This window comes from Etheostoma cragini, chromosome 21, assembly GCF_013103735.1.
Source record: "Etheostoma cragini isolate CJK2018 chromosome 21, CSU_Ecrag_1.0, whole genome shotgun sequence".
Lineage (NCBI taxonomy): Eukaryota > Metazoa > Chordata > Actinopteri > Perciformes > Percidae > Etheostoma > Etheostoma cragini.
Genome location: NC_048427.1, coordinates 18,966,627 through 18,991,252, shown reverse-complemented (window position 1 = coordinate 18,991,252; position 24,626 = coordinate 18,966,627). Strand labels below are relative to the sequence as shown.

Below are 24,626 nucleotides of genomic sequence, written 5' to 3'. Positions count from 1 at the left end.
TATTTAAAATTCTATACAATGTAGTTCAGTGAACCCTAGTAATGTAGGTACTTGTACGGTTGCCTAGGGGTCCATAGAAAGACTGTGGAGTAGCTCAAATACTTTGGAAAAATATAAATTACGACTGAAGTAAAAATATATCCACATATGGAATCAGCTGTGACAATTGAGAGTGCATCAAAATGTTGGAACGCTAAGCAGAGAGGTCCAAACAATTATGGCTAAAAGTTGTGATGAAATTATTGAAATGGGTAGTTTAAAGCTTGAGATCGCAACTTTTGAAATCACAGTAATGAATGTTGGTTTCTGGCATAGCAACATATATAAGGGATGGAGGGGGTTCGTGCTCATGGAAGGTTTGTACATGTCGACAGCTTTGTTGTCTTTACTTAATATGCCTCATGGGGGCAGCAGAAAATACGCACGATGGCTTTAAGGTAGATGTATGGCGAAAAGACTTCTTACCTACTGGTATCAACAAAACAAACAAAACTAACCTCAGCTGTTGATTTACATAACTTGCAATGTAAACACTTGAATGCTGCAGATGGATCAAATTACAGCAGTTAGTTTGTGGCATACCTGTAGAGCGTAGGACACTGACAGACCCACGAGGCCCGGGCTCAGAGTGTCCTTCCCAGCCACGGCAAACACAGCAGCAAACAACACTATGCAGTTCCCGATGAACTCAATACGCACCCCGAGCCACCTGTATGACACAATGTTAAAACACACAGTGTTACGGCAGGGTTACAGCTAAACGTTAGACCAAATGGGAAAACTAGGAACTCAGCTTCTGCTATAAATATGTAAATGCAAAAACATATGAGGATAAATTAGCACTCCCATATTGTGTCAGGCATGTTGTACTTCTGGTCCCACCTACATTAGTGATGTCGCAACTGGTGTTTTGATTGTTAATTGAAAACATGTGTGGTTATGGTCACTAATACATTAAATAATGTTTACGTCGTGGTTGTGGTTTTGGTCCTAGTTTTTTCCTGTTTCATTGTGTTAAATGTTAAAATGTGCTTCCTGCGTTGTGTTTTCCCGCTTTTGTGCTTGTCTGCTCCGGCCTGTTCTTCAGCCCTCATGTCACCTGTCCCTCATTTCACCCTCTTTACCTTGTTTATTTAGTCCCTGTGCTGTCTTTGACTCTTGTCGGTCCATCATCTGCCCACCCTGTAATTCCTCGGCTTCTTCCTGGTGTTTTTTTCCCCCTTTTGCGTCTTCTAGTTTTTTTTTAGATTTTGGTTTATCTTTGTTTGTGCCCGCCTGCCTTCCTCATGACACCTTATATAGTAAGTCTTTTGTTTAATAAAATTCCTTTACTCTGGATTTCTGGGTCCAAGCCTTGCATTCCAACCAGTTTAGTTTGCTTTAACAGGCTAATAAATTATTAAAGGCTTTTTTCACAGGAGTATACTATTGTATGGCTGTAGCAAGTGAAATCATATTTAGCTAATTAATGGAGTTAGCTTGAAGACTTTTACTGCACTTGTTTGATAAGTAATCAGTGTTACAGTGCAGTTGTTGATGGCAAGCCTAACTAATGCTGTAATGCAATAGTTGTTTGTTCAACATCTAAGCCGTAAAGAGAAAGCTGGACTCTTCAATATTCAGAATTATCCGATCAGTTGGTTGATAAACAACAGTTTCTTGGTCCTTAAGTTTTTAGTGGCTGTGTTATCAAAATGTCACATTTCAAATGAACACAAATTGACAAATTTATATAAGTAAGCAGCATCATTACATGGCATGAGAACTGGCCTGGACCATCTCTGTTTTCCAAAAGCCACATAACAATTTGACACATTTGAAGGAAATTCCAAGGGACTGTGTTTTATTTAAGCCAAGTTTGGAAACAAAGGAACAAATCTGCACCCTAGTTTGTTTACAGCAACTAATGCTTCAGTCTAACGTAGCGGTCCCTCTAGACCTTCATCAAGAGAAGAGTACCGCAGATTGTGGGATTTGTTCCTTTTGTTTCGACGCACCAGCATAGAAGAAATTTTGGATGTGTGAGGAGTTTCTTTAAAAAAAGATTGCTGCAAAGTTTAAAATTCCAATGTTGATAAAGCTACTTCATCTATTTAGCCTTCAACTTGCTTTTGTAGATGAAATCAATGGAATCCACATTTGGTTGTGTCATTCAGACTATTAGAATGCATTTAGAATATTTGATAAATTAATATATAATAAAAGCTGTAATCTCAAAGATTTTAATAAACTGGGTGCCTGGCGTGGGATCACCTGGAAAGAAATGCTATATTTCAATTTCTCTCCATTTAATACATGGAACTATGCACCCAATTCAGAAAACCTTAAGCTCATGTATCAACAAGACTCCAAACCATGGAAATATAATTATATTTACTCTATTTCTATACTCCAGATTGCTAAAAAAGCCCTATTAATTTTTTTTCTCATTCAAATACAAATCCTAAACCAACAAGGATGAAATTCTTTTATGGGGAAGGTGCACGTAAAATCACATTTCATTTTTTTTTGTGCTAAGCTAACCCGCTGCACTGTATCTTTGTATTTACCGTACGAATATGACGGCAGTATCAATCTCTCCATTTAATTGGGACACTTACCTGTTGGACACTATACCAGGGTAGTAACTCTTTTGGTTTTCATCCACTTTCATATCACTCATCAGAACAAAGGAAGAGTGTCTGCCATAGGCTCGGATTACACTACAGCCAGTGACGGTTTCAGAGAAATGGGAATATATTGGAGAGCGGCTGACTGATTCCAGACGCTTTAGCTGCCGAGACGTGGCAACGTAAAATCTCTACAGAGGTTGAGGGGGAGAGAAAAACAAACATTACAACTGAACAAGATGTCACAGATATTCAAAAACAATTATGATGCACACAGGCGAGCCCACACGCATTCACATTCGCACACATGCAAAGTAATTAAGCCAGTGTGAACAAAACACCTGCAGTGCTCATATGATTTTATACATTTGATAAGATACCTGCTAAAGTTACATAAGCTCCCCAGAGGGGCTGAATTATAAGTCTACGTGTAAATCAGCTCTCCTGCATTCACTTTAATAAAAAGGATCGTTTGAGATTAGCCATTTTTGTCTGACTTTATCTGATGTCATGCAGTCATAGGCAACGATTACCTCACAAGATCAAGGCAGCCGCATCTGAGACGCAGTGGGCGCAGTTGCATTCACTGACTGCAAGACCCAGGCGGAGCCAGAGAATGCTGGGAAACGCCAGCCTCTCAGCTGATTCAACAGCTGATTGTTTCAGAATCGACTCAACTTTAATTGCCATTTGTTTGATTTAAAGGCTTATTCTGTACAAACTACGTGTGGCTGGTAGAAGTCAGAGAGACTACAGTTGATTAAAATCCGCAACAGATCGCATGTAGAGTATTTTGAGACCTGCTTGGTCATAATTAAAACAGCTGGAGACTGTGTACAAGCTATGTGTGCGATTAAATTGTATTAAATCGGAATCAGACGACAGTGTTTCTGTCACTTCCTGTTCAGCATGAAGGCTGCTGGAAACTGTCCACCAGTCGGAGAGAGGAGGTTTTTAACCCCCCCCCTTGGCTGCTCGCATCCACTTTACAGGCGAGGCGCAGTTCATCTCGAACGGGCCTATTGTCTTACACTCTACACTGCATGTAAAAAGACCAATCACGTTACCAATGTAGTCAGAGGAACAAGAAATCCCTTGTTGCATAATAACTTTGCTTATTTTTGTACATTAAATAAGATGTGTGCTATGTTAAACTGCAGGTGTTTTGTTATTTCACTCATTTTTGAATAATACATCAAATGTCTAATAAATAACTTCTAAAATGTTAAATTAGTTTAGCTTATTATCTTCATGGCATCACATTTAATGAATTTCAACTTGTCAGTGAAACAGAAGATTGTAGAAGATTGTAGCCATGCAGGGTGGAAGCCATGACAAAGCGCTAGGAATATTACAAGCTTGTTAGTAAAGCGGATTTTAGTCATTTGGGGGTCCAGTTAGTGTAAATGCACACAGACCCTAAAAGAACCATACATTTCTGCTCTAAAATTGAATGGTTGATTGATGATTTCAAATGTAACAGATTTACAGTATAAGTGTAAGTATATTTAGGGAAATCTTTAAAGGTAGATTGACTTTATCTTAGGTATACTAGATCTCTTCCTCATCCTTAAAGCTAAAACATGGACCTATGGTGAGTTGGCACCCTTACAACGCACAGACTTATATAAAATGTGCCACTGGTTGCGTGACTGATGATTGTTTAGCGTAATGTCTGTAGGTTTATCCTAGCAAGTGGTGGGCCCATAAGGTTGTGGGTTCATGTAGATTTTTTGGGGATTATTTCGAGCCCTCACAAGTTTCTAAAAAGAACCCCACACCTCCAGTTTGTAATAAACAATTTCTGATAAAAATGTAAAGTTTTAAGCCCAAGCTGAGCTAACCGTGATGACCGTAAATTTGAAAAGCCCTCTCCAGAATACCACACTACATGCAACGGAATTTTGTGTTATGATGGAATGCTCCTTTAACCAGATATAATAACTGAAATATGCCAAACTGCATTTTGATGTCAGGTTCAGGAGTGTGTTCACTAGATAGTGTGTTATGAAATCTACAGTGGCCATAATCCTATAGAAAAACATTTTATGTGAGCACCTACACTCACAAGCCCCTTAATTTCAACATAATCCATTATGAACCACAAGCCTATGTGTCTTTAAGCTAGTGTGAATCAAATATTGTAATCATAAAACCTAAATGAATCATTTGATAAATAATTCTAAATATTGCAAACCACTAGCATGTATTTTGCAAAAAGTAATGTTGGATTATTTTGAATTTGCTTTATTAGTTACAAAAAATAAACGAATAAAATACTGTCTTTAATGAAAACTACGCACACCACCATTAACTGCTGTTCTTCGGGTACCACAGTTCAACCAGCTCTGACACCACAGTGCCTGATGGACAGAGCTGCTCCTGTGGCAGGAATAAGCTCATCAAACCACACTGGGATACTGTACTGCACCTATCTGGAAAGCCTGAGTGGCATAAAAGGTCCTGATCTTTGAAGATTAGCAGGTATGGTGAGAAAAAGACTAGATAGACGACAAAGCAAGCTCAACGAAATATATTTTAACCTATTGTAAGTAGCTACTTTCACTAAGTAGAAAGTTGAGTAGGTAAATAACAGTTGATCTGAGTTCAGAATAGACACTGTATATATAAGATACATCCAAACATACAGTATAACTAGTGAAATTATTTCTGCCTCCAGAGTTGCCCTGCCTTTGTGAATCAATGTTCTACTAGAATACTAGCATTTCACTTAGCCAAAAAATCTCAATCAGAGTATAATTTATTGGTGGAACCAACAAGACTGGCCACTAAGCCATGAAGACCCCAGCCCGCTATGACTACTGGACTAAACTAGAGACCAAACTACACTGCACCTACAGCACTAGAACAACAGTGACTGCGTTAACCACATGCAACAGTCTACCAGCACACACACTCTCAGACATGCATATTGTATTAATGAGTTAGCAGACTTGTTTCCTATTTACCTGAACCCACCAATAGAACACCATTAACGGGGCTATGACTATGAGGAACATTGGGGTGAGGGCAGAGCATATGAGCAGCACATTCAGTGTGTACCAGAAAGTGCGCATCCATATGTCAATATTGTCTGGGATGTGGGAGTCTATAGCATCCACGTCTTTGCTGAAGCGGTTCAGTAACCGCCCAGTGGGGGTGCTCTCAAAGAAGGCCTGCGGGGCTCGCAGGACCCCCTCGAGCATGTTGCGGTGCGTGAGCTTTGCTGCCCGCAGCATACAGTAGGCACGGCACAACAGGCAGTTAACCAACAATAGCACACCTGTGAGAAGGGGGACAACACAACAACACCTGCGTTAAATGGATTAGGACCTGGACCCGGTCCATGTCTGATGAAAATGTCCGCTCCAGACGAACAGAAAACACAAGATGCATCAATTCTTGTGAGCCGGCACAGGTCTCTAAAAGTAGAGGTCAATCCAAATCAAGTGGCACAACACAACTGTGGTATCAGAAGATAAACTTCTACCATCACTGGTGACTTCACATGGCCACCCACAGAGATTTTAATATCTCCTGAAGTTTGAATTTGTCATCAGCCTTCAATGGGTGTGATATTTGCAGCTAGTGACCCTATACCTCATACTTGGTACACTGCCTTTAAAGTTGAAGAGAGTAGTGTCGATTGGGAATGACTGGATACAGGCTCCTGTGTTAACTTCATATAATGTATTTGTCCTTATTAATTCTGTTCTAATACAGATTCCAATAAATCAACTCAGGTTATCTGACTCAATACCAGTGCTCTTAAAATCTGTATACCTTACTGCATGAACCGTATCACAATCATTCTTAAGTAAGGTAACATAAGGCCAGGGATTGCCATGTCAGTAAAAACTGAGTTTACCTCTTGCCTTAACTGAATTAATGTCACTGCAGAAACAAGAATTTTATAATGGCATTAAAGAAATCTAATTGATGTGGATTGGTCTTATCATCCAATGTTCATAAGCCAGAGTCATGAATATAAAAAATGCTTAAAAAATGAAGAATTCTCCAAATGTTTTACCATTCACGGATACTCTGTTACATGCTCTCACACACACACACACACACACACACACAAGTGTGTCTGGCTATCTTTGTGGGGACCAGTCATTGACATAATGCATTCCCTAGCCCTTTACCCTAACCTTAACCATCAAACCTAAATGCCTAACCTTAACCCTAACCCTAACCATAACCTAACTCTTACCCTAATCCTAAAACCAAGTCTTATTCCTCAAACGGCCCTTTAAAGTTGTGGGGACCAGCATTTTGTCCCCACAAAGCTGTCAGGACCCCATAAGTATACTGTATTCCCGGATTTTGGTCCCCACAAATGTAGTTAAACAAAGCACATACGCACACACACACACACACACTACACTTTATCTAACCAGCCAACTACTCTTTTACTATACCATGTAAGAACTCAGTTCAAACCTGCTTCATTTTGCCATGAAATCAAAAGTCTTTTAAACAAATCCATACACACTGGCCTACAATAAAGACGTTAGTTGATTCAGTTGTAACACTAATCCACCACTAGAGGGAGGTTATAGATTACTAAAAGACTGAGTAATGTTACTTTTGGCTCCTATAATAAACACTAATCTTAGGTCAGGTTTTACATAAAGTTAACTTCAGTGTATTGTGTGCATATTTGGGGCGGACTGCACTGTTCCACTTGACAGTGTGCATGTCTTTTTGAGTGTTTGAAAAGGTGTGGAAGCGGGCTCATCAGGGACACCATCACAGAATTAAGAGAAACAAAAGCTAAAACTGGAACGTTAATAAAACTGCTGCTCCAACATGCATGAAGCATGCCATCCCAGGCAGAGGAATTTGGCGTTTGGCATTTGCGAGTAAAAAAAGAGAGAGAGAGAGGATCATTTAGTACATGAGCAACATTTTCCATGAGTACCTGTACAAAGACGTATATGAAAGCCAGGGGTGCTATGACAACGCCAAAGATGGGTGTGCTGGCAATGATAACTATCATGGTGGAGAGAGAAATAAAGAAGGTGGCCAGGAACATGAGTACAGTAGCTGGAAGAGCCTCGTCTATAACGTAGATGTCCTTGGAGAAGCGGTTGATGATGCGTCCTATAGGCGTGGTATCAAAGAAAGACTGGGGCGTGTGAAATTTGTTGGTGAGCAAATCATGGTGCAGCTTCCTGGCTGCTCCGATGTTCCCCATGGCTAGTGTGAAGGAAGACATCATGACCAGGATACCTGGATTGGGGTTGAATCAGAGGAGTAGGAGTGGAGGAAAAAGATATTAGAGAGGAAGGTTTTATTGTGAAGTGAGAAGGTAATGGAATTACTAGTAGACACAGTCAGCGTCTGTCCGTTAGAAGTTGACTGTAAAAGGAACAAGACAACCACAGTCATTTGAATGTCCTCTTGCCCAAAGAATCTCTTCAGTGGGCTCATAGTAGAAAAACCTTTCAACTGGCTGCAAGGCAAATACATTTAGTTCATATCAACAAAGTCTGGCATTTTGGCACAATGGAGTGACTGTTTAGGTTCAAAAATAATGTTAGCACCATGATGTAGCAGCAATGACTGTAAAACATTTCACCTCTTCGCAAAAGTCAGTTAACAAGAAAAGCATGAACATGAATAGGGCTTGGCATTAAAATGTCCTTGCTTCATGCATTGCTTATTATGACACTCACTGGCAAATTCACCAAAGGATTACGCGCCTTTGGCGACAAAGAGAATCAGTGTAATTCTCAAAGCACCCATAAAGGGTGAAATGCCCTCCTAAATGTGCTGCAAAGAAAATAGCATATCTAAAGAGATATCTACGTATACAATATATATATATATATATATATATATGTTTTTGATTTAACCCTGTGATGCATACGGTCAGTGTAAGCACTCTAGTTAACTAATCTGAACTTGGAGGGAACATAGCTTGAATATGGAATTTTAGAGAGGTTTTATTTTGAAATTCCACATCAGAATGTCCTGATATTTTAAGGCCCGAGCGTCGACAGCGGAAAAGGCCCTTTTGAAACTGAAGGAATTCTTCTTTAACAAATTCCTCCTGCAGATTTCATCCGATAGACTTTGGTCCTGCACAATCTCAACACCTAAAAGATGAAAAGTTATTAAAAGAAAAACTTTTCATCAAACTGAGTGGGCGTGGCATGGCGGCTATCTTGAGTGTTTAGCGATGAACGAAGAAGTTGGTGTTACTTTAGTGTACACTGTCATATCTGCCTGAAATTTCTCATGATCGACAAGGTTTAAGGCCTGAGGTCATCTACAGGTGAAAAGTGACTTTTGCCCCCCCCCACTGGCAACAGGAAATCAGTCTAATATGACAAACATCATCCAATTTAAATGATACTTATAATATTTGGTCCGCACGTAATTCTGAGCCGGATCCTATACTATTGTCCACGTCCACTTACTCAGGCCCCCTTTCATGACATTTAAACCGTTTAAGGTAGACCCTTGTGTGAGGTGACATTGAACTCAGCAGGGAGTTCCTTTTTTATTGGTAACAATTTTGCAAGGAGCGCCGATTTAACCAAGCCCACTTCACAGCTTATTAACTACATTACTTAAAGTCTTGTGTGAGATATCAATGAACTCAGCATGGAGTTCCCGTTTCATTGGTAACAATTTTGCAAGGAGCGGCGTTTGCCAGTAAACCCGACGTGTGAGGAGGTGCAAGAGCCCGTCCTACGCTGCTTGCAGCTTTCTTGTCTGAATATAATTTTGAGGTGGACTGCAATTATTTTGAGGTGAAATTGCTCTTTGAAAACATTTTTCACTGACACTCTGAGGTGGTGCACTTTTAAGTTAGATTACTCTTTGGAAATGTACTTTAGTTTTAAATTATTATTCACACAATTTTTCTCTGAAATACAGTTTAAAGGGCGACATTATTTTTAAGTATTATTAGTTGATTGTATTGTTTATTCATTTATTTATCATTGACAGATTGACTGCCTGAGCTGTTTTCTTTCAGCCATGCTTGTTGTTGCTATGTGTGATACTATGACGTCATTGCGTCAACAAGCCAGACTATTATTATTATTATTATAACTATATGATTTGTTGGCTTATTAAAAATCAAACCAGTATTGCTGAGATTGACACTACTTTATTTTACACTTTTTTATATACATATGGCACAAAATTGGCCCCTTTCTTTGCTAATGAGCATCATTGCTTTAACAGTCCAATTCACAAAGACCACTGCCAATAGCCACATGCAATTAAAGTAAAATTATAAGTGTCTTTAGAGAGTGTGTGGTAACTGAAGCGCATGCATTAGGGATGTTAGAGGTGGCAGTGATATTTTTCTTTTATCCTCCACTTTAAATTATGCCATCTTCTTTTAAAGTCTGAAGGTGAGAGTTATAAAACACCAACAGCACTGACAAACTAAAGTGTTCACTTCTTTCTCTCTGCCATTGTTTTACCTCATATGATGTTGCCAGAAAAGACAATAAGTATACTTTGCTATAAAGACATTTGCAATAAATGCAGAATTAGGGCAAATTGCACTCTGCTGCAAAACGTTATGGGCTGTAATATCAATAGCGCAATACCTTCTGGGAATCAGACCTCAAGACAGGGCATATAACAGTTGCAAGTGATGCACAATTCATGACGCTATCAGCGGCCGCAATCCATTCTTTTTGAATTTGCCTGTCTGTGTTTCTTACCTTGTGCAATGCCGAGTGCTGCGTACACCCCCACTCTCATGTGAACATTCTCCTGAGTTTGATTTGTTAAGGCATCATTGGTCCACTGGCTGAGCCAGATGTTTGCTCCGATGGCCGCTGCGCTCTGGCAGCCGTACAGGAAACAGATGAGCACGGACAGCAGAATTCCCACCGCCTTGGCGTACTCAAGGTACACCTTTGCTTTCACCTGTGACAGTGGACAGGAGTGACAGTCGAGGTCACCTCAATGACAAAGAAATGTGCAACGATATGCTATTATGTATATAATTAAGATTAAAAGATTAAGATTAAATTTATTGTCAAAATACATCAATTTACAAATAAATTACAAAAAAAAATGACTCTATAAATAAAGTGTAACGAAATATATATTTTGATTACATCAGACCCAGTGTATCTCTTGTGATTATTATTATTATCAGTAATGGGGCAGTCAGGAAAATGTGATTTGATTTGTCTGCAGCATGATGCTGTAATGTTTAGACGGGAAATATAATTCAAATAAATGTGTGTTTTCTTTCATCAATTTTATAAGGCGCAATGTCCCCTAAAAAAATTGATAAAAATATGAAAATGTTCTTAAAACTACTTATTCCTTAAGAGTGCCATTTCAAATTAGACCCAGCTGTTAGTTTCAGATTCCATCTCTCTTCAAATTAAACTTGGCCTCAAAATAAAAAAGCAAAATGTCTTTCTGTATATCTGAACATAGAACTGGACAATTAGACAAGACATTTTGATAAGGAAAGACTGACCCTGCCTGTTTCCATGGTCTCTGTCTGGATGAGTTTCTGCATATCCTGTGGTTTCTTCTTCTCTTGTTGCTCGGAGTGTTTCCTCTGGCTGCAGCCGTGTCTCCTCACGGAGCGGGATCTGGGGTTCTCTCCGTCTGCTGAAATGATGCTGATCTGCCTGTAAAGGAGGGAGAAAAGATAATGTCCGTGTATGGCACTTCTTTGGAAGATACAACTGCAATTAGCAGAGTGCGGGAATCTCACTCTCTTCAGTTGTATCCAGTCCCTTTTTTGCCCTGCACCTCACCAGTGGGGATGTGCACACTAGTACTACTGCTCGACTTATTTGGAAGATGCCATATATAAAACATTTCATCAGATGACCATTTAAGAATATGTCCCCATTATGTGTCGTATGACCAAATAATAATATACAGTCAGTTGCAGTTTAGTGAAATGGCTCCCCTGTTTAAATTTCATTCATTGTTCTTATTTATGAGAAAAGGCAGATTATGAAAAAACAATATCTTTACTGTAGGTAATAAGAAATAAATATTTCCGCTAACCTTATGAAATCTCTCTTGGTTTCATTTATCACAGGCTCATTCTCCACCATGTCTGTGTGGTTGCTAAGGGCATCGTCAGGGAACAATTCCTCATCTTGGATTAACTCTTCTGTAAAAGCAATGTGTAAAGCAGTATGTTATTTTTAAGAAGCTCAACCATAAAATATGAGATATCAGGTGAAGTAAGAGTCAATGAAGGGATGCTCTACCAGTGGCCTCTTCTTCCTCAACAATGTCCTCCACGGCATAGTTCCTGAGAAACTCTGCGAAGGCTCCGTTCTGTTTGAGCAGCTCCTGGTAGGAGCCCATCTCCGACACCCTGCCATCCACCATCACTATAATGTTATCCACCTGGGGCAGGAAGCTGATGCCATGTGTCACCAGAATACGTGTCTGGAGTCGAACACCCAAAGAAACCTTGTTATGTAATAAACTACACACATAACAACATTACAGACAAACAACGGCACACCTTTTATTACAAGCGCAACCTTAATGACATAGTCAGTCATGTAATATGTACACTTTCATGGCAGAATCCAGCAAGAGAGGAACTCAGCTAGCTCTTATCAGAAATTGCTGTCATAACGAAAAGATGAAAACCTGGATTTAGACTCTCCTCACCTTGCCCTTCAGCACCCCCTCGGGACCGACGAGGTTGTCAAAGATGTGTTTGGCTACGTGGGCGTCCACAGCTGACAGCGGATCGTCCAGGAGGTAGACATCGGTGTCGCTGTACAGAGCACGGGCCAGACTCACCCTCTGTCTCTGCCCACCAGAGAGGTTGATGCCCTGCATGATGAAGACACATCAGCAGAAACGCTTTAATCACTGTATGACCGGGGGTGGGCTCTTCCAAAACAGAAACAAACCTGTTTTACTTAGTAGGAGAACAGAAAATGAAAGTGTTTCTCTTTTTTGTACCTTCTCGCCTATCTCAGTCATATCACCTCCGGGCAGCACTTCCAGGTCAGGAGTTAAGGCACAGGCTTCCAGAACACACTGGTACTTCTGCTCATTGTAGGGTTTCCCAAACAGGATGTTGTCCCGCAGCGTGGCATTCTGTATCCATGCCTGCTGCGGTACGTATGCCACTGATCCCTAATTGTGGAAAGGAGACGAACTGACATTAAGCAACCCTTAAAATGTTTTTTTTTTTCCTCCTAGACCATATACCTATTCCACAGATTATTTCTAGAGAGATATAGTGTTACATTAGTCTATTAACTGATGTGAATGCTATAATGTTATACAGTATGTAAACTATAGACAAATTGGATTGACATTTCTTTCAATTCATCAGTTCACACATATTGGGTAATACACTTAATCACGTTCTTGCCTTGAGTAAGATCCATACCACTCCCATGTGTTTAGCATGCAGACATGTGAGTAGTATTGATCCTATCAAATTGTGCAGGGCCCTAAACACCCCCGAACTTTGCCGTGACCCCCAGCTGTCAAAAATCCTGCATGAAACAAATTTCAAAAACTGCCTTTTTCCACCTGCGTAACATTCCCAAAATTAGGAAACGTGACAAAACGATGCTGAAAAACTAGTGAATGCATTTGTTTCTTTGAGACTGAACTATTGCAGTTCCTGATACTCTGGATGCTCAAATAAGTCCCTTAAGACTCTCCAGTTGATCCAGAATGCTGCAGCGTGTGTTCTGTCAAGAGCTAAGAAAAGAGATCATATATCTCCTGTATTAGCTTCCCTGCATTGGCTTCCTGTAAAATCCAGGATTTCATTTTAAATCTTTCTCCGGATCTCCAAATCTCTAAATGGTCAGGCACCATCTTATCTTAAAGAGCTCATGGTACATTATCGCCCCACTAGAGCACTGGGCTCCCTGAATGCAATGTTGTGGTTCCCAGAGTCTCCAAAAGTAGAATGGGAGCCAGAGCCTTCAGCTATCAGGCTCCTCTCCTGTGGAACTAGGTCCAAGTTGAGGTATAAGAGGCAGAAACTGTCTCCACATTTAAGAGTAAGCTTAAAACTCTCCTCTTCGACAAATAGTTAGGGCTGGCCGAGGTTTGCCATGGACCAGCTCTTAGTTATGCTGCTGTAGTTTTACATTGCTGGGGGATGTCCTTTGATACATTGAAATACTCTCTCCTCTCTCTCCATCTGTGTGCCATTATGTCCCATTTATGCTTGCTACAAACTTAGCCCCGGGGTCCTGCTCGACACTCTGCTACGCCCTGCTACTGTTACTTCTAGTTATACTCTAGTTTAATTATCTTTGATGCTACTATAATTGCCACTGTGCATCATACCAACTGCTATAATTATTATGAAATCATATTTCTGTGTGTATATTTCCCAACTGGCAGATGCAGACGGCCTCCCACCAAAAGCCTGGTTCTGTCTGAGGTTCCTGCCTGTTATAAAGTTTTTCCTCACCACTGCTCTTGGGAGTGAAATGTTGTTAATTGTAGAGCGTGGTCTAGGCCTACTCTATCTGGAAAGCGCCCTGAGATAACTTCTATTATGATTTGAGACTATAAATAAAATAAAATTGATGTGAAACTCACTACAAAATAGCCCCACGCAGCAGCAATTACATACTGTAGGCTGACATTAAAAATCCCTGAGGATAAAAACACAATGAAGTCCGAAGGCTAATTTTGATTGTTGTAAAACAGCACAACAATCAAGACAAGACAACAGACAATATAATCACAGTAAGCAAGTGGCAAGGTAGCTATGTCAACTTGGTTTTTGTTTCTTGGTCTTAATAATTTGAGTTGGAATCGAAATTCTAGTTCATTTAGTTTCAGATTTGTGGGCAGATTATTCAACTACTGTAAAAAAAATGTTTTTGCCTATTAAAATATTAAAGGAATAAAATCTGCCAAGCTACATCTTTTATAGTGGCTAGGATTTTCTCTCTCTACTAAATAAGTCCTTTGGTACCATGCCTTTTTTTAACAATTTTGAAAATGAGCAGCTTTGCATAAAAGTGATTCTTTTAAGATTTTATTAAATGAACCGGATCAAGATGTGTATGTGTGTGATTTTTTAATATAATCCTTGTCAATTCATTTTGAGCCTTTTGAAGTTTGCTTTTAAAGCGTTGTGATAATCGGGTAAACCAAGAGGTGGCAGCATAACCAAATTAAATTTGGACTAGAACTCCAGGATTAAAAGAAAATATATATACACGCCAATACATCAGAATATCAGATTTTTAAATAAATCTCGGTAAATATCGGTCTTAAAAATCCTTTATCGTCCGGGCTCTAGCTGGTACTCTCACATGACAAGCAGGGATATAGTAAAAGTCAAGGAGCTAGAAATGTAAGAAACACATTTTCATGTCGGTGTGTGAGTTGAAAGACTAGAATGCTCCTTAGATCAAGCAACAGATTTTCCATTACACAACATTGATCCATTGCTTACTTAAATATTGATTAGTGTAGCTAAGGAGGAGTAGAGAACATACAAAGGATCAATTAACATGTTAATTGCTTGTTTGTTATACAGAACATGAAATGAAGTCCTACCCGAATGGAAACCTCTCCCTCCAGTTTCTCCACTTCACCGAGCAGCGCAGAGAGTAGGGAGGACTTCCCACAGCCAACGTGGCCTACCACTGCCAGCAGGGAGCCATTAGGCACCATCATGTTAATGCTAAAAACACAAAGTCACCAATTATGTGTTTTAGCCTCAGTTATGACAAAAAAGACACATAACATACATAACATACATACTTATGCAGAACAGGGGGATCTTCTTTAGCCCAGCTGAATTTCCCGTTGACAACTGTCACTGAAAACTCTGTTGAGCAAGATGTTGCCATGTCAGAAATATATTTTCAGCACTTTTAGAATTAGGGAAAGCGAGATGCAATGAGTAGGGATAAAAGACTGTAAAGTATTTCATGAGTATGAGTCATCTAAACGCGCTTCAGGCTCTGGGTGAAAGATACAAGTGGGAAGTAGAGACATTATGCTAAAGCCTTGTAACTAAAGAGACTATTGAGTTTACACAATAGAAAGATGACAAATGATGACTGCACATTTTCTCAACGACATGTTGTTTTAACCTTAACCAAAGGAGGAGCAGTGTTTGTATTTACCTGCGGCTGTGTTCTTTCTGTCTACTGAATTTGGGTCCAGCTCATCGTGACTCAGGAAATTTTGGATTCGTTTCAATGAGACGCTGGCCTGTGAGACAGAATCAACACACAGACATTCAATAAAACCTTTCGACAAACATGTAGAAAAGGGGAAAGAAAGTAGATATAAAGTTCTTACCTGCACGATGCTGCTGATGACTTGGGGAAGCATGTTGAGAGGAAACCTGAGGATGTTGAAGAGTGAGAGTGACACAAAGGCCTTCTCCGCATCCAAGGTGTTCTTTTCATCCACAGTCACATACACGGCAAACGATGTCAAGGCAACCTGAAAACACATCGGCAAGCAGGCCGCTTAGACGTCAAATCAATCAGTTTACTGTAGAGACATTCAGCAGTCAGGGTTGTGGTGCTACACACACACACACACACACACACACACACACAGCTGGTGATAGTCACCACATTCAACAGTTCATAATCCCTAATATACCGTATTTTCTGGACTATAAATCACACTTTTTGTCATAGTTTGGCTGATCCTGTGACTTATAGTCAGGTGCAACTTATATATCAATATATATATACTGTATTTATATAATTTAACATGTTTTTAAAAGTTTATTTATTCTTACTGACATGAACCAAGGAGTAAACATTAACATCTACAGCAGCGAGAGGGCGATCTAGGCTTGTGACAACTATATACTGCAGAATTTAATAGATTCAGTGATATGGAATGAGATTGGGAGCTTGGTAACTTGCTTGTTGGACTCACTGGCTTGTTATGTTAATTAGCCTATTCCACCTCCCAGGTATGTTCCTAATTCTATTGGGTTGCTGAACAACTGTTAATGTGGTATGTTAACATACTGGACACCTTTTCAGCCTCTTGTTCTGTGAGCTATTGTGTATTTGAATAACTTGTCTTTCCAGATTAAATGTCTGTTCTTGGTCTTGGATTTTGTGAAATAAATGTCTAAATAAATCTGATTAAGAGTCCAGTGCGACTTCTACATATCTATATATATGTATATATATATATTATACTTATCTTCATGATGCTCTTTTTGACCGATGCGACTTATACACCGGAGAGACTTATAGTCCGAAAAATACGGTACAAGGGTAGGTAAACAGGTAGTCAGTAATGTGGCTGTGGCATTTGCACATGCTCCTGTCAAACTTTACAAATTTTGAGAGGGGGCCAGTTTTAACATTATTTAACCATCATTTCTGCCAACAGGTCACGTTGTAAATGTAAATGTAGTACAGAGTATCAGAAATGTAGTTACTGCAAACTGGTGCAGCATAATCCAACAGTTTGAAGCCAAACGACTGCACAATGAGACCTACAATTTTTCACTAAATGTTCTGCCGTTCAGCCGATGCCACGTTCAAATACTGACTTGAATACTCAAAATATGGGAAGAGCACACTTATAAGACTTGCTCAATAAGGTTGCAAATTTAGAAGAGTCTAATGATAACGAAGTCCAAACATTCCACCCCCAACAGATCCCCAGTGACCCTTCTCTCCAAGCAAATAAATAAATACCAAATCTCACTTTTTAATATAAAAAGACTAAAATCTTCACTGGGAGATTCTTGATGATCATGCCAGGATGTATCATTCCCATATCTATATATATATAACAAAATAGCTGTTTTTAACACCAGGTTTCCTAAAGAGTTTAAAAAGAGCCGCCATTGTAACTTCTGATCACAAACACTTGCTTTGGTTTGTATTTACAGCTGTCAAGCAGATTTGTGGGCTTATGTTTGCAGATTTATGGGCTTATGTAGCCTGCCCGGAGGCAACAAGATTTGCTTGCTCTAACAAGCCCTATTTGGCAAACAACAGTGCAAATACACATGTTGCCATCTTCAATAGACCAAACATGAAGACAATATCGTAGGAAGACCGTTTGGAATTGCTGGGTTTAATATTCAACTTTACTTCATGCAAGTTTTGTTTAAAAAGAAGTCCCCAGTTGATCATGATGTTCACCAAATGCATAATTCCTGACCAATCCAGTTTCACAAAGCAGTCTGTTGAAAGGAAGTCAGCTTCCAGACATGCGGACTGAGCCTACCAAGAAAGGGGCACTGGTCCAGGCCATAGTAGACAGAGCTCCCAGGTACGCTGTCTTACGCAGCACTTGGAGCTCCTTTTGACGAATGGCAAGGACCTTTTCTTTGAAGGAGTTCTCCCACGCATAAAGCTTTAGGACTTTTATTCCGTTTAGGATCTCGTTCATCAGCTTGATACGAGAGTCCTTGTACTGCATCTGCTCCACCTAGGAGAGAGGAAGAGGAGGATGAAGACGAGTGCAAGAAGACAAACTGTTCTTTATCTGTGAGTGAAACATCATAAATTGGGGAAAGGTAACTTAAATAAAATGCAAACTCCGTGAATAATGTTTAATTACATATTCCACACTTCTTTCTAAATTCAAACTTACACAATCAAAATGGTACAACAAAAGTCCTGCTGAGCTTGGTATCCATTACATCCAACAGTGTTTGACCAAGGCTAGTGGGAAATAATGGCTTATATCATGATTTCAAAGGATCATTTTTTATTTCTTCTTCACATGAGTAAAACCTAAACATAAGCAACCCTATTTTCTTGGTAAAAATGTTTATATCATTGACGTGGTTCCACTTAGTCTCACTAGGTCAACAGACAATAATGAAATTACCGTCAAATCCTAGTTTGACTGCTCATACCTGGTAGGCTCGTGTCTTCATGGCAATGACAGCATTCAAGGGGATCAGCATGATCATGACAGCCACCCCAGCCAGCACAGATGGGCCGAGGTTCTGTAAAATACCACAGAGTCAGTGAATCACTGCAAAAATAATTCAAACAAACACAGAGAAAAAGCAAAAGTCACGTGTTTATTAAATATGTGTTCATGTAAACAAAATATGGAGAGAAATGTCTAGTCATAACTATCTACAGTTACCCACGTATAACTTGTGCACGTACCTGCCATAGAAAATACAGTGCTAGCATAATCTGAAGAGGAGCAGACCACAACATGTTGAGGAAGGTGGTGAGGTCCATGAACCTCTGTGCGTCCACCGACATCAAATTGACAACCTCTCCCACTGTAGATGAACGCTTGGCAGCGTTAGTTATCACCAACGACTGCAGAACAATGTGTGGGGAGGAGAGAAACAACAGTAGTAAAAACTGTAATAAATGTATTTTCTGTGCAGCACAATGTAACTTCTGTAGAATAAAATGTGTTATATGAATATAATTTTGCTCACTTTATTGATAGAAGTACAGAAAAGGTCTCTTTTAAAGTTTTACATTACATTTACAGTTTACAATTACATTTGTGAGCGTGCATGCTAATACCAAAGTCAGAACTACCTTAGCTACTTAACTGCATACCTTCCTGTAGATAGCTCCTATGATAGCTGTGCGTACATTCATGCCAGTGACGAAACAGTACTGAAAGTGTTGATGAAGGATGAGAGTCTGCAAGAAGGCTGTGAAGAACATGAGAAAGGCCAGCGAGTAACCCCACCAATCGGGAGCCCCCTTCTGTTTTGTGAACAAGATCAGCATCCTATGAAAAGAAGAAAAGGAACACCATTTTCGAGGTGTAGTGTATAAGGCATTTCAGTAACAGTGAGGGTAATGTAAAATGATCCTATATTATGGATAAAAAGACATTTAAAGTATATTCAGTACTTTATCATTTAGCAACTAGTCATTAAACCTTTTATATAAAGATTTTCATTTCTTCTACTGAATTACTTATCAACTACTCATGCCTGGTAAACATGCCTCAGACAGGGTGCTGCTATGTGAGACTTCACACAAACACAAAAAAATAGATCCCAGATGACACTTTTCTAGTCTTTTTTTCACGACTTGCCTATAAACTTTCAGCAAGATGGTAAAATCTGACCTTGAACTATAAGACATATTCTGGCCTCTCTGTGTTTCTTGTGCTGTTGGTACAAAATACTGCAAAAGATGTTTTACTGGTTGAGAAGCAGGAGTTGGATATCTCGGGGGCAGCTTGTGCATGGCACTAAGTCTGTCCAGTCCCATGTCATTTGAGACTGTAATCTATTAATTTAAGGACTGGGGGGTTGGAAGGTTGGGCGTAAGGCTAGAAATCCCAACCCATAAAAACCATATATGCTACAGAAACACAGATTAAAACCAAAATGGGCTGTCATGGCAGCAACTGCATCGAAAGGCACAAAACCGGAGATGATGGAGGGCTGTTGTCGATGTTCCGTAAGAAAATACCTCAGGCATGCGTAAGTTGGAGACATTTCTGCACTTAGAAACAACTACTGACCCCTAACATATCTTTAAAAACAAGCCAAACGTTCACTAGACCAGTGGTTCTCAAAGTGGAGTCCAGGACCCCCAGGGTTTCTAGAAGAGGTTCCAGTGGGCTACCCAGCAAAAACAGAAATAATTTATTTTTAGTATTATGGCATATACGGAGAAAAAAAGTGTCTCCCCTGTGCTTTCTGAACACGGTCGAAAATCTGCAGCAGCAAAAGTTAACCCTCTCCTCGATTTCATAATATTTATGAAGAAGGAGAACCGGGAAATGAGTTAGAGGAAAGGCGACGTTACCAAGTCACGGCTGAGCGGACCAATCACAGTTGTCTGTGTCAACGTGACATAACATTTTTACAAAGGTTTACGTTAGGCTGCAGCGAGGCCCTACGTCCCGCTTCAGTAGATACAATGTAGATATAAGGCAGGTCTATGGTGCCAAGTCTGGTCTTTTCTCAAGCGAGGATACAATTTAAAAAACCTTTAAAAGTGTTTTAGGTCAGAGAATGGAGTCGAAAGGTTTGATATGACTGAAAACTAATATGTTTATGTAGGGGTGACAGCTGGGCAACTGAGCGAGCAATGGCATTCAGATAAAGTTGTAGAGCCTGTTGGACCAGCCATGTTATAAAGCCTCCGTAGATACCTAAGTAAAATGTAAATATTAGGGCAGGTCAAGACGTTAGGTCAATGGTGTTGCCTGTCATGGGGCCCAGTAGATATTTGATGGCAGAGCCTGATGCCGACTCCATGGCCTCACGATAGGTCAAAATATCACTTTTTTACACTCTCAACAGATGGTAAATTTTACTATGTATTGATAAAAAAGAAATTTAATAGTAAGTCACGCAAAAGTTAGCATTAGTCGTGTATCCGTTCAACTGTCAAGGGATTATTAAAGTGCTCATATTTTGGTCATTTTCAGGTTCATAATTGTATTTTGAGGTTATATCAAAATAGGTTTACATAGTTCAATTTTCCAAAAACACCACGTTTTTGTTGTACTGCACATTGCTCCTCTTGTGTTGAGCTTTCTGTTTTAGCTACAGAATGAGGCCCCCATCTTTGTCGGGAGTTGCACATCCGCAGTACCTAGGGTTAAGTTTGTTTTCTGTTGGAGATGGTAAATCCCTTTTGGGTGGACAGTGTTTCCTTTATATTGATATGTTGACGGTGACCCGTAACGGTAACATGAATTTGACCCCCAGATGAGACAAGAAGCTAACACTACTGTGTCTCACTCTGAGCGGTGACGTTAAATCACCTGTTTCAGGTAACCTCCCTAAGGTACTATCTATTTGCTGGATGATTTGAACAGTCGGTAGCTAATATTAGCAGATAAGCCTGTTGACATTGGCGATATTGTTCATATTTTGGCACAATGTTTCTGAACGTAGTGGTCATAGTGACTGAAAGTGAGATGCAAAAGAAAAACTACACGGTGTATTCAGGTAACATTCATTTTTGACGTTCAAGAAAAAGTCGTGTGAATTGAACGCTTGTTAAAGTTCTGACGATATCCCATATCCCATTTAGCGCATCAACTCTTTTAACAAAACTCAAGTGAGCTTTAAAACGTTTTTGCCCAATCAAGTAAGTTTGATAGAATTTTGTTATTTCCATCCAGCTTTTCTAATGCAATGCTTTAAAATGTGCATAAAAATAGGTGGATGGATGCTATTGAGATGCAAAAGCTGTAGAGCACACTAATGGAAACGGAAATGACAATAGATAACCGGTCTACCATACTTCAACTCTGGTTAGAGATTTGACTTTTGCTCTTGTAGTCGAGATTTCAAAGTTGAAAATGTATATCAATGAAGCGTCAGATGATTCTGGTAAAAAATCGGAAAGATCTAAGACATGTGAAAGTATCTCTGTAAAATATTGCAAAAAAAAGCAATAACTAAAAACTGGTATAAAAAGGGAACCTCCTATCTTAAAAAACAGGTGGTCACTCCCCAATATGTCTAAATTTAGTGAGTGCTTCACATACTGTCTTGACCCACAAGCCAATCCAGCACTTCCTATGTCACTGTATGAGTTAGAATACTGCAGGGTGCTTAGGCTTTTACTTCTTTTCTTTCCTATGTTGGTCTCAAATTTAAATGGATCCAACATAAAGCAGTATAGTAAATTATGAGCTCTATTTTTGAATAGGGCAGAATCAGTATAATATTTTTCAGAGCTTTCCCAATGTCATAATAGACAAAAGAAGAAAATGTTGGTCTGCATTACTAGTCTATTAACATTACATAATATGAAAATTAGTTTTGTGAATGAAAATGATCTGACAGGCAAACCAGCATGTAAAAACATGGACACAACATGCAAAAAGACACCCTTAAAATAGTATTTGGGAACACTGGATCAATGGTGGCTTGTTTGTGTTCCAAACATGCAAATATGGTGTCGTAACGACAGCATGACAGTAAAATGTTATCTTTCTCTCTACCTGAGCAGCTGAGGGTTGATAAAGGTGATGACATCCTGCAGAAGCTTGAAGGCCGACCCAATCAGAAAGTAGGGCCCAAAGGCTCTGATGAGGGCGCGTAGGAAAGACGGCTGGCGGGATGCAGCTTTGGGATTGGACAGCAGCACCTCTACTTCATCTGGGCTGCTTTCACCTCCTCCTCCAATGTGGTTTGTGGTTGACGGCGGGGGCTTAGAGTACACAGCCTGGCTGGACGGATTCACTTCACTGGAGAAGTCATAATAGGAAAGGAATAGGAAATAGACACGGAGAGAATAAAAACTGTGTGAGGATGGAGAACTCTTATCAGTATTTAGGAAGTACAAATAAGTAATTACGTATATTTATACAGCTTTCTAGAAGGATTGTCACAAAGGATTTCATGTGTCAATGAAAACAGTGCAAGTCCAACAAGTAAGATAGTATATCATACCAATAACAACAACAACAACAACACACGACAATGACATAAAACATCAATGAAAAGCCTTCAGGAAGACCTTGTAGAAATATGTAAATCTGCCTTGTATCTTAATGGCAGCCAGTGAAGTGAAATCAGGATTGGGGAGATCCAAGTTCTATAGTTAGATTTGCACAAAGGGTTGTTCACACATTCAATCTCGAAAGCTGACAAAGTGATAGGCTGCTATTTATTGCAGTCATCCCAATTCGCTTAAATGAATCCATGTTTCTCTTACTGCCGTAAAAAAACACATTTTTTAGAGTAGTTAGAAGCAAGAAAAAAAGGCTTAATTATCTTTGTACAAATGTATTTCTACAATGTTTGTCCTCAAAAGACAGTCAACAAATTGCACAAGGGTCATTCAAAGCTTGTTTGCCATTAAGTGTGATTATAGACCAGGGAAAGAAACTGTTCCTAAGTCTGGTGGTCTGCGTTTTGATGGCCCTGTAGCGCCGGCCAGAGGGCAACAGGTTGTGTCCAACCCGTTGATTTATGCGTCGGCGTTAAATCTAAATCTACGCCATAGCTACGTCATTAGATAAGTGGAGACATGGACCCTACGCTGTAGCCTGACCTTGCCTAACTACACGTGGCTTGGTAGCGTCGCATTTGGTTAACTTTTTCTGCTACAGAATTCCCACAGTGGTCAGAAAACCCAGGGGACACACTTTGTTTATCTCACTGCCTCTAGTCGGGTCTCACTCCGAAGCTAGTCACCATCAATCTCTCACTTGCTTTACCACACACTCCCTATACACATACACCTGCCAGCCCTGCTTTTCCCTTAAAGAGATTGAAGCACACAACACGCACAAGTAGAAACTTCAGGTCCCTTAGGTAGGCTACAGAAAAAGTTCTGAGTGGAGCCTCCGCAGAATCGTAAATAATGCTATAGAACGTTGTTGGCTCTGCAGAGGCAGCGGGATTTGGAAAGGTCTACCAGGGAGGGCAAAGGTCAGCCGCTCATTTTCTGTGCAGTGTTAATGACCCTCCTGTCTGCGGGTGAGCAGCCAGCTTACCCCTCTGAGATCCACTACACCAGTACACTCTCCATAGAGGAGCAGCTTCTCAGGAAGTGTACTTGCTGCTGCGCCTTATGCAGGATTAAATGAATTAACTGTTGGCCATTTTCATATAAGCAGATACGCAGTCAGGTAGGAAAGCTAATCGATATCACTGATTTGATTTAACAAAAATATATAACCTACTCAAAGCTATGGATGATGTTTCATAGCTAAGCAGAAGTTCACTGTCAAGAAGTGTCTTAGTAATGACTTAAGTTTTGGATACATTACACAAAGGCTGCAAATAACAACTGTTTCATTATTGATTAATGCACTAATTGTTAGCTCCTAATTATGCAAAATAACACATTTAAAATGATAAATCACTTTTGGCAAATCTGGATTATTGCTGTGGCGAGTAGTAATAAAAACAAAATGCTGTAGGGTGTTCCTTGTCCTGTTTGTTCACAAGAATGTTCATTTGTTCAGAATGAGCTCAGCCAGTGAGACATAATGCTTTCAGTGAAAGGAATTTTCTGTAAATTACACAAAATCTATTGTAATACCAGCTTAAAGCACAGGAGTTGGATTCCAGCAGTGAATTACATGGAAACTACAGTTCAACAGGACAACCGGGATGGAATTCAGCTTAAC

The 24,626-nt window shown here is 39.7% G+C and overlaps 1 protein-coding gene across 4 annotated transcripts in view; it reads right to left on the bottom strand.

Moving 5' to 3' along the window:
• Positions 1–24,626, bottom strand: part of abcc3 (ATP-binding cassette, sub-family C (CFTR/MRP), member 3) — a 56,578-nt gene that overhangs the window by 4,738 nt on the left and 27,214 nt on the right. The window contains exons 8-25 of one of the 4 annotated variants that reach the window (XM_034861309.1): positions 22,488–22,733; positions 19,118–19,295; positions 18,704–18,865; positions 18,442–18,534; positions 17,805–18,008; positions 15,891–16,037; positions 15,713–15,800; positions 15,345–15,411; positions 15,138–15,264; positions 12,552–12,728; positions 12,252–12,419; positions 11,837–12,020; positions 11,628–11,736; positions 11,083–11,239; positions 10,307–10,514; positions 5,579–5,892; positions 2,601–2,800; positions 583–709 (exon numbers count right to left, since the gene is read on the bottom strand). In XM_034861309.1, coding sequence (XP_034717200.1) covers positions 583–709; positions 2,601–2,800; positions 5,579–5,892; positions 10,307–10,514; positions 11,083–11,239; positions 11,628–11,736; positions 11,837–12,020; positions 12,252–12,419; positions 12,552–12,728; positions 15,138–15,264; positions 15,345–15,411; positions 15,713–15,800; positions 15,891–16,037; positions 17,805–18,008; positions 18,442–18,534; positions 18,704–18,865; positions 19,118–19,295; positions 22,488–22,733 — 2,956 coding nt within the window. Of the gene's footprint in view, positions 1–580; positions 710–2,600; positions 2,801–5,578; positions 5,893–7,536; positions 7,848–10,306; positions 10,515–11,082; positions 11,240–11,627; positions 11,737–11,836; positions 12,021–12,251; positions 12,420–12,551; positions 12,729–15,137; positions 15,265–15,344; positions 15,412–15,712; positions 15,801–15,890; positions 16,038–17,804; positions 18,009–18,441; positions 18,535–18,703; positions 18,866–19,117; positions 19,296–22,487; positions 22,734–24,626 lie in introns of those variants that run through there. The other 3 variants (XM_034861311.1, XR_004655142.1, XM_034861312.1) reach the window with 3 other exon arrangements.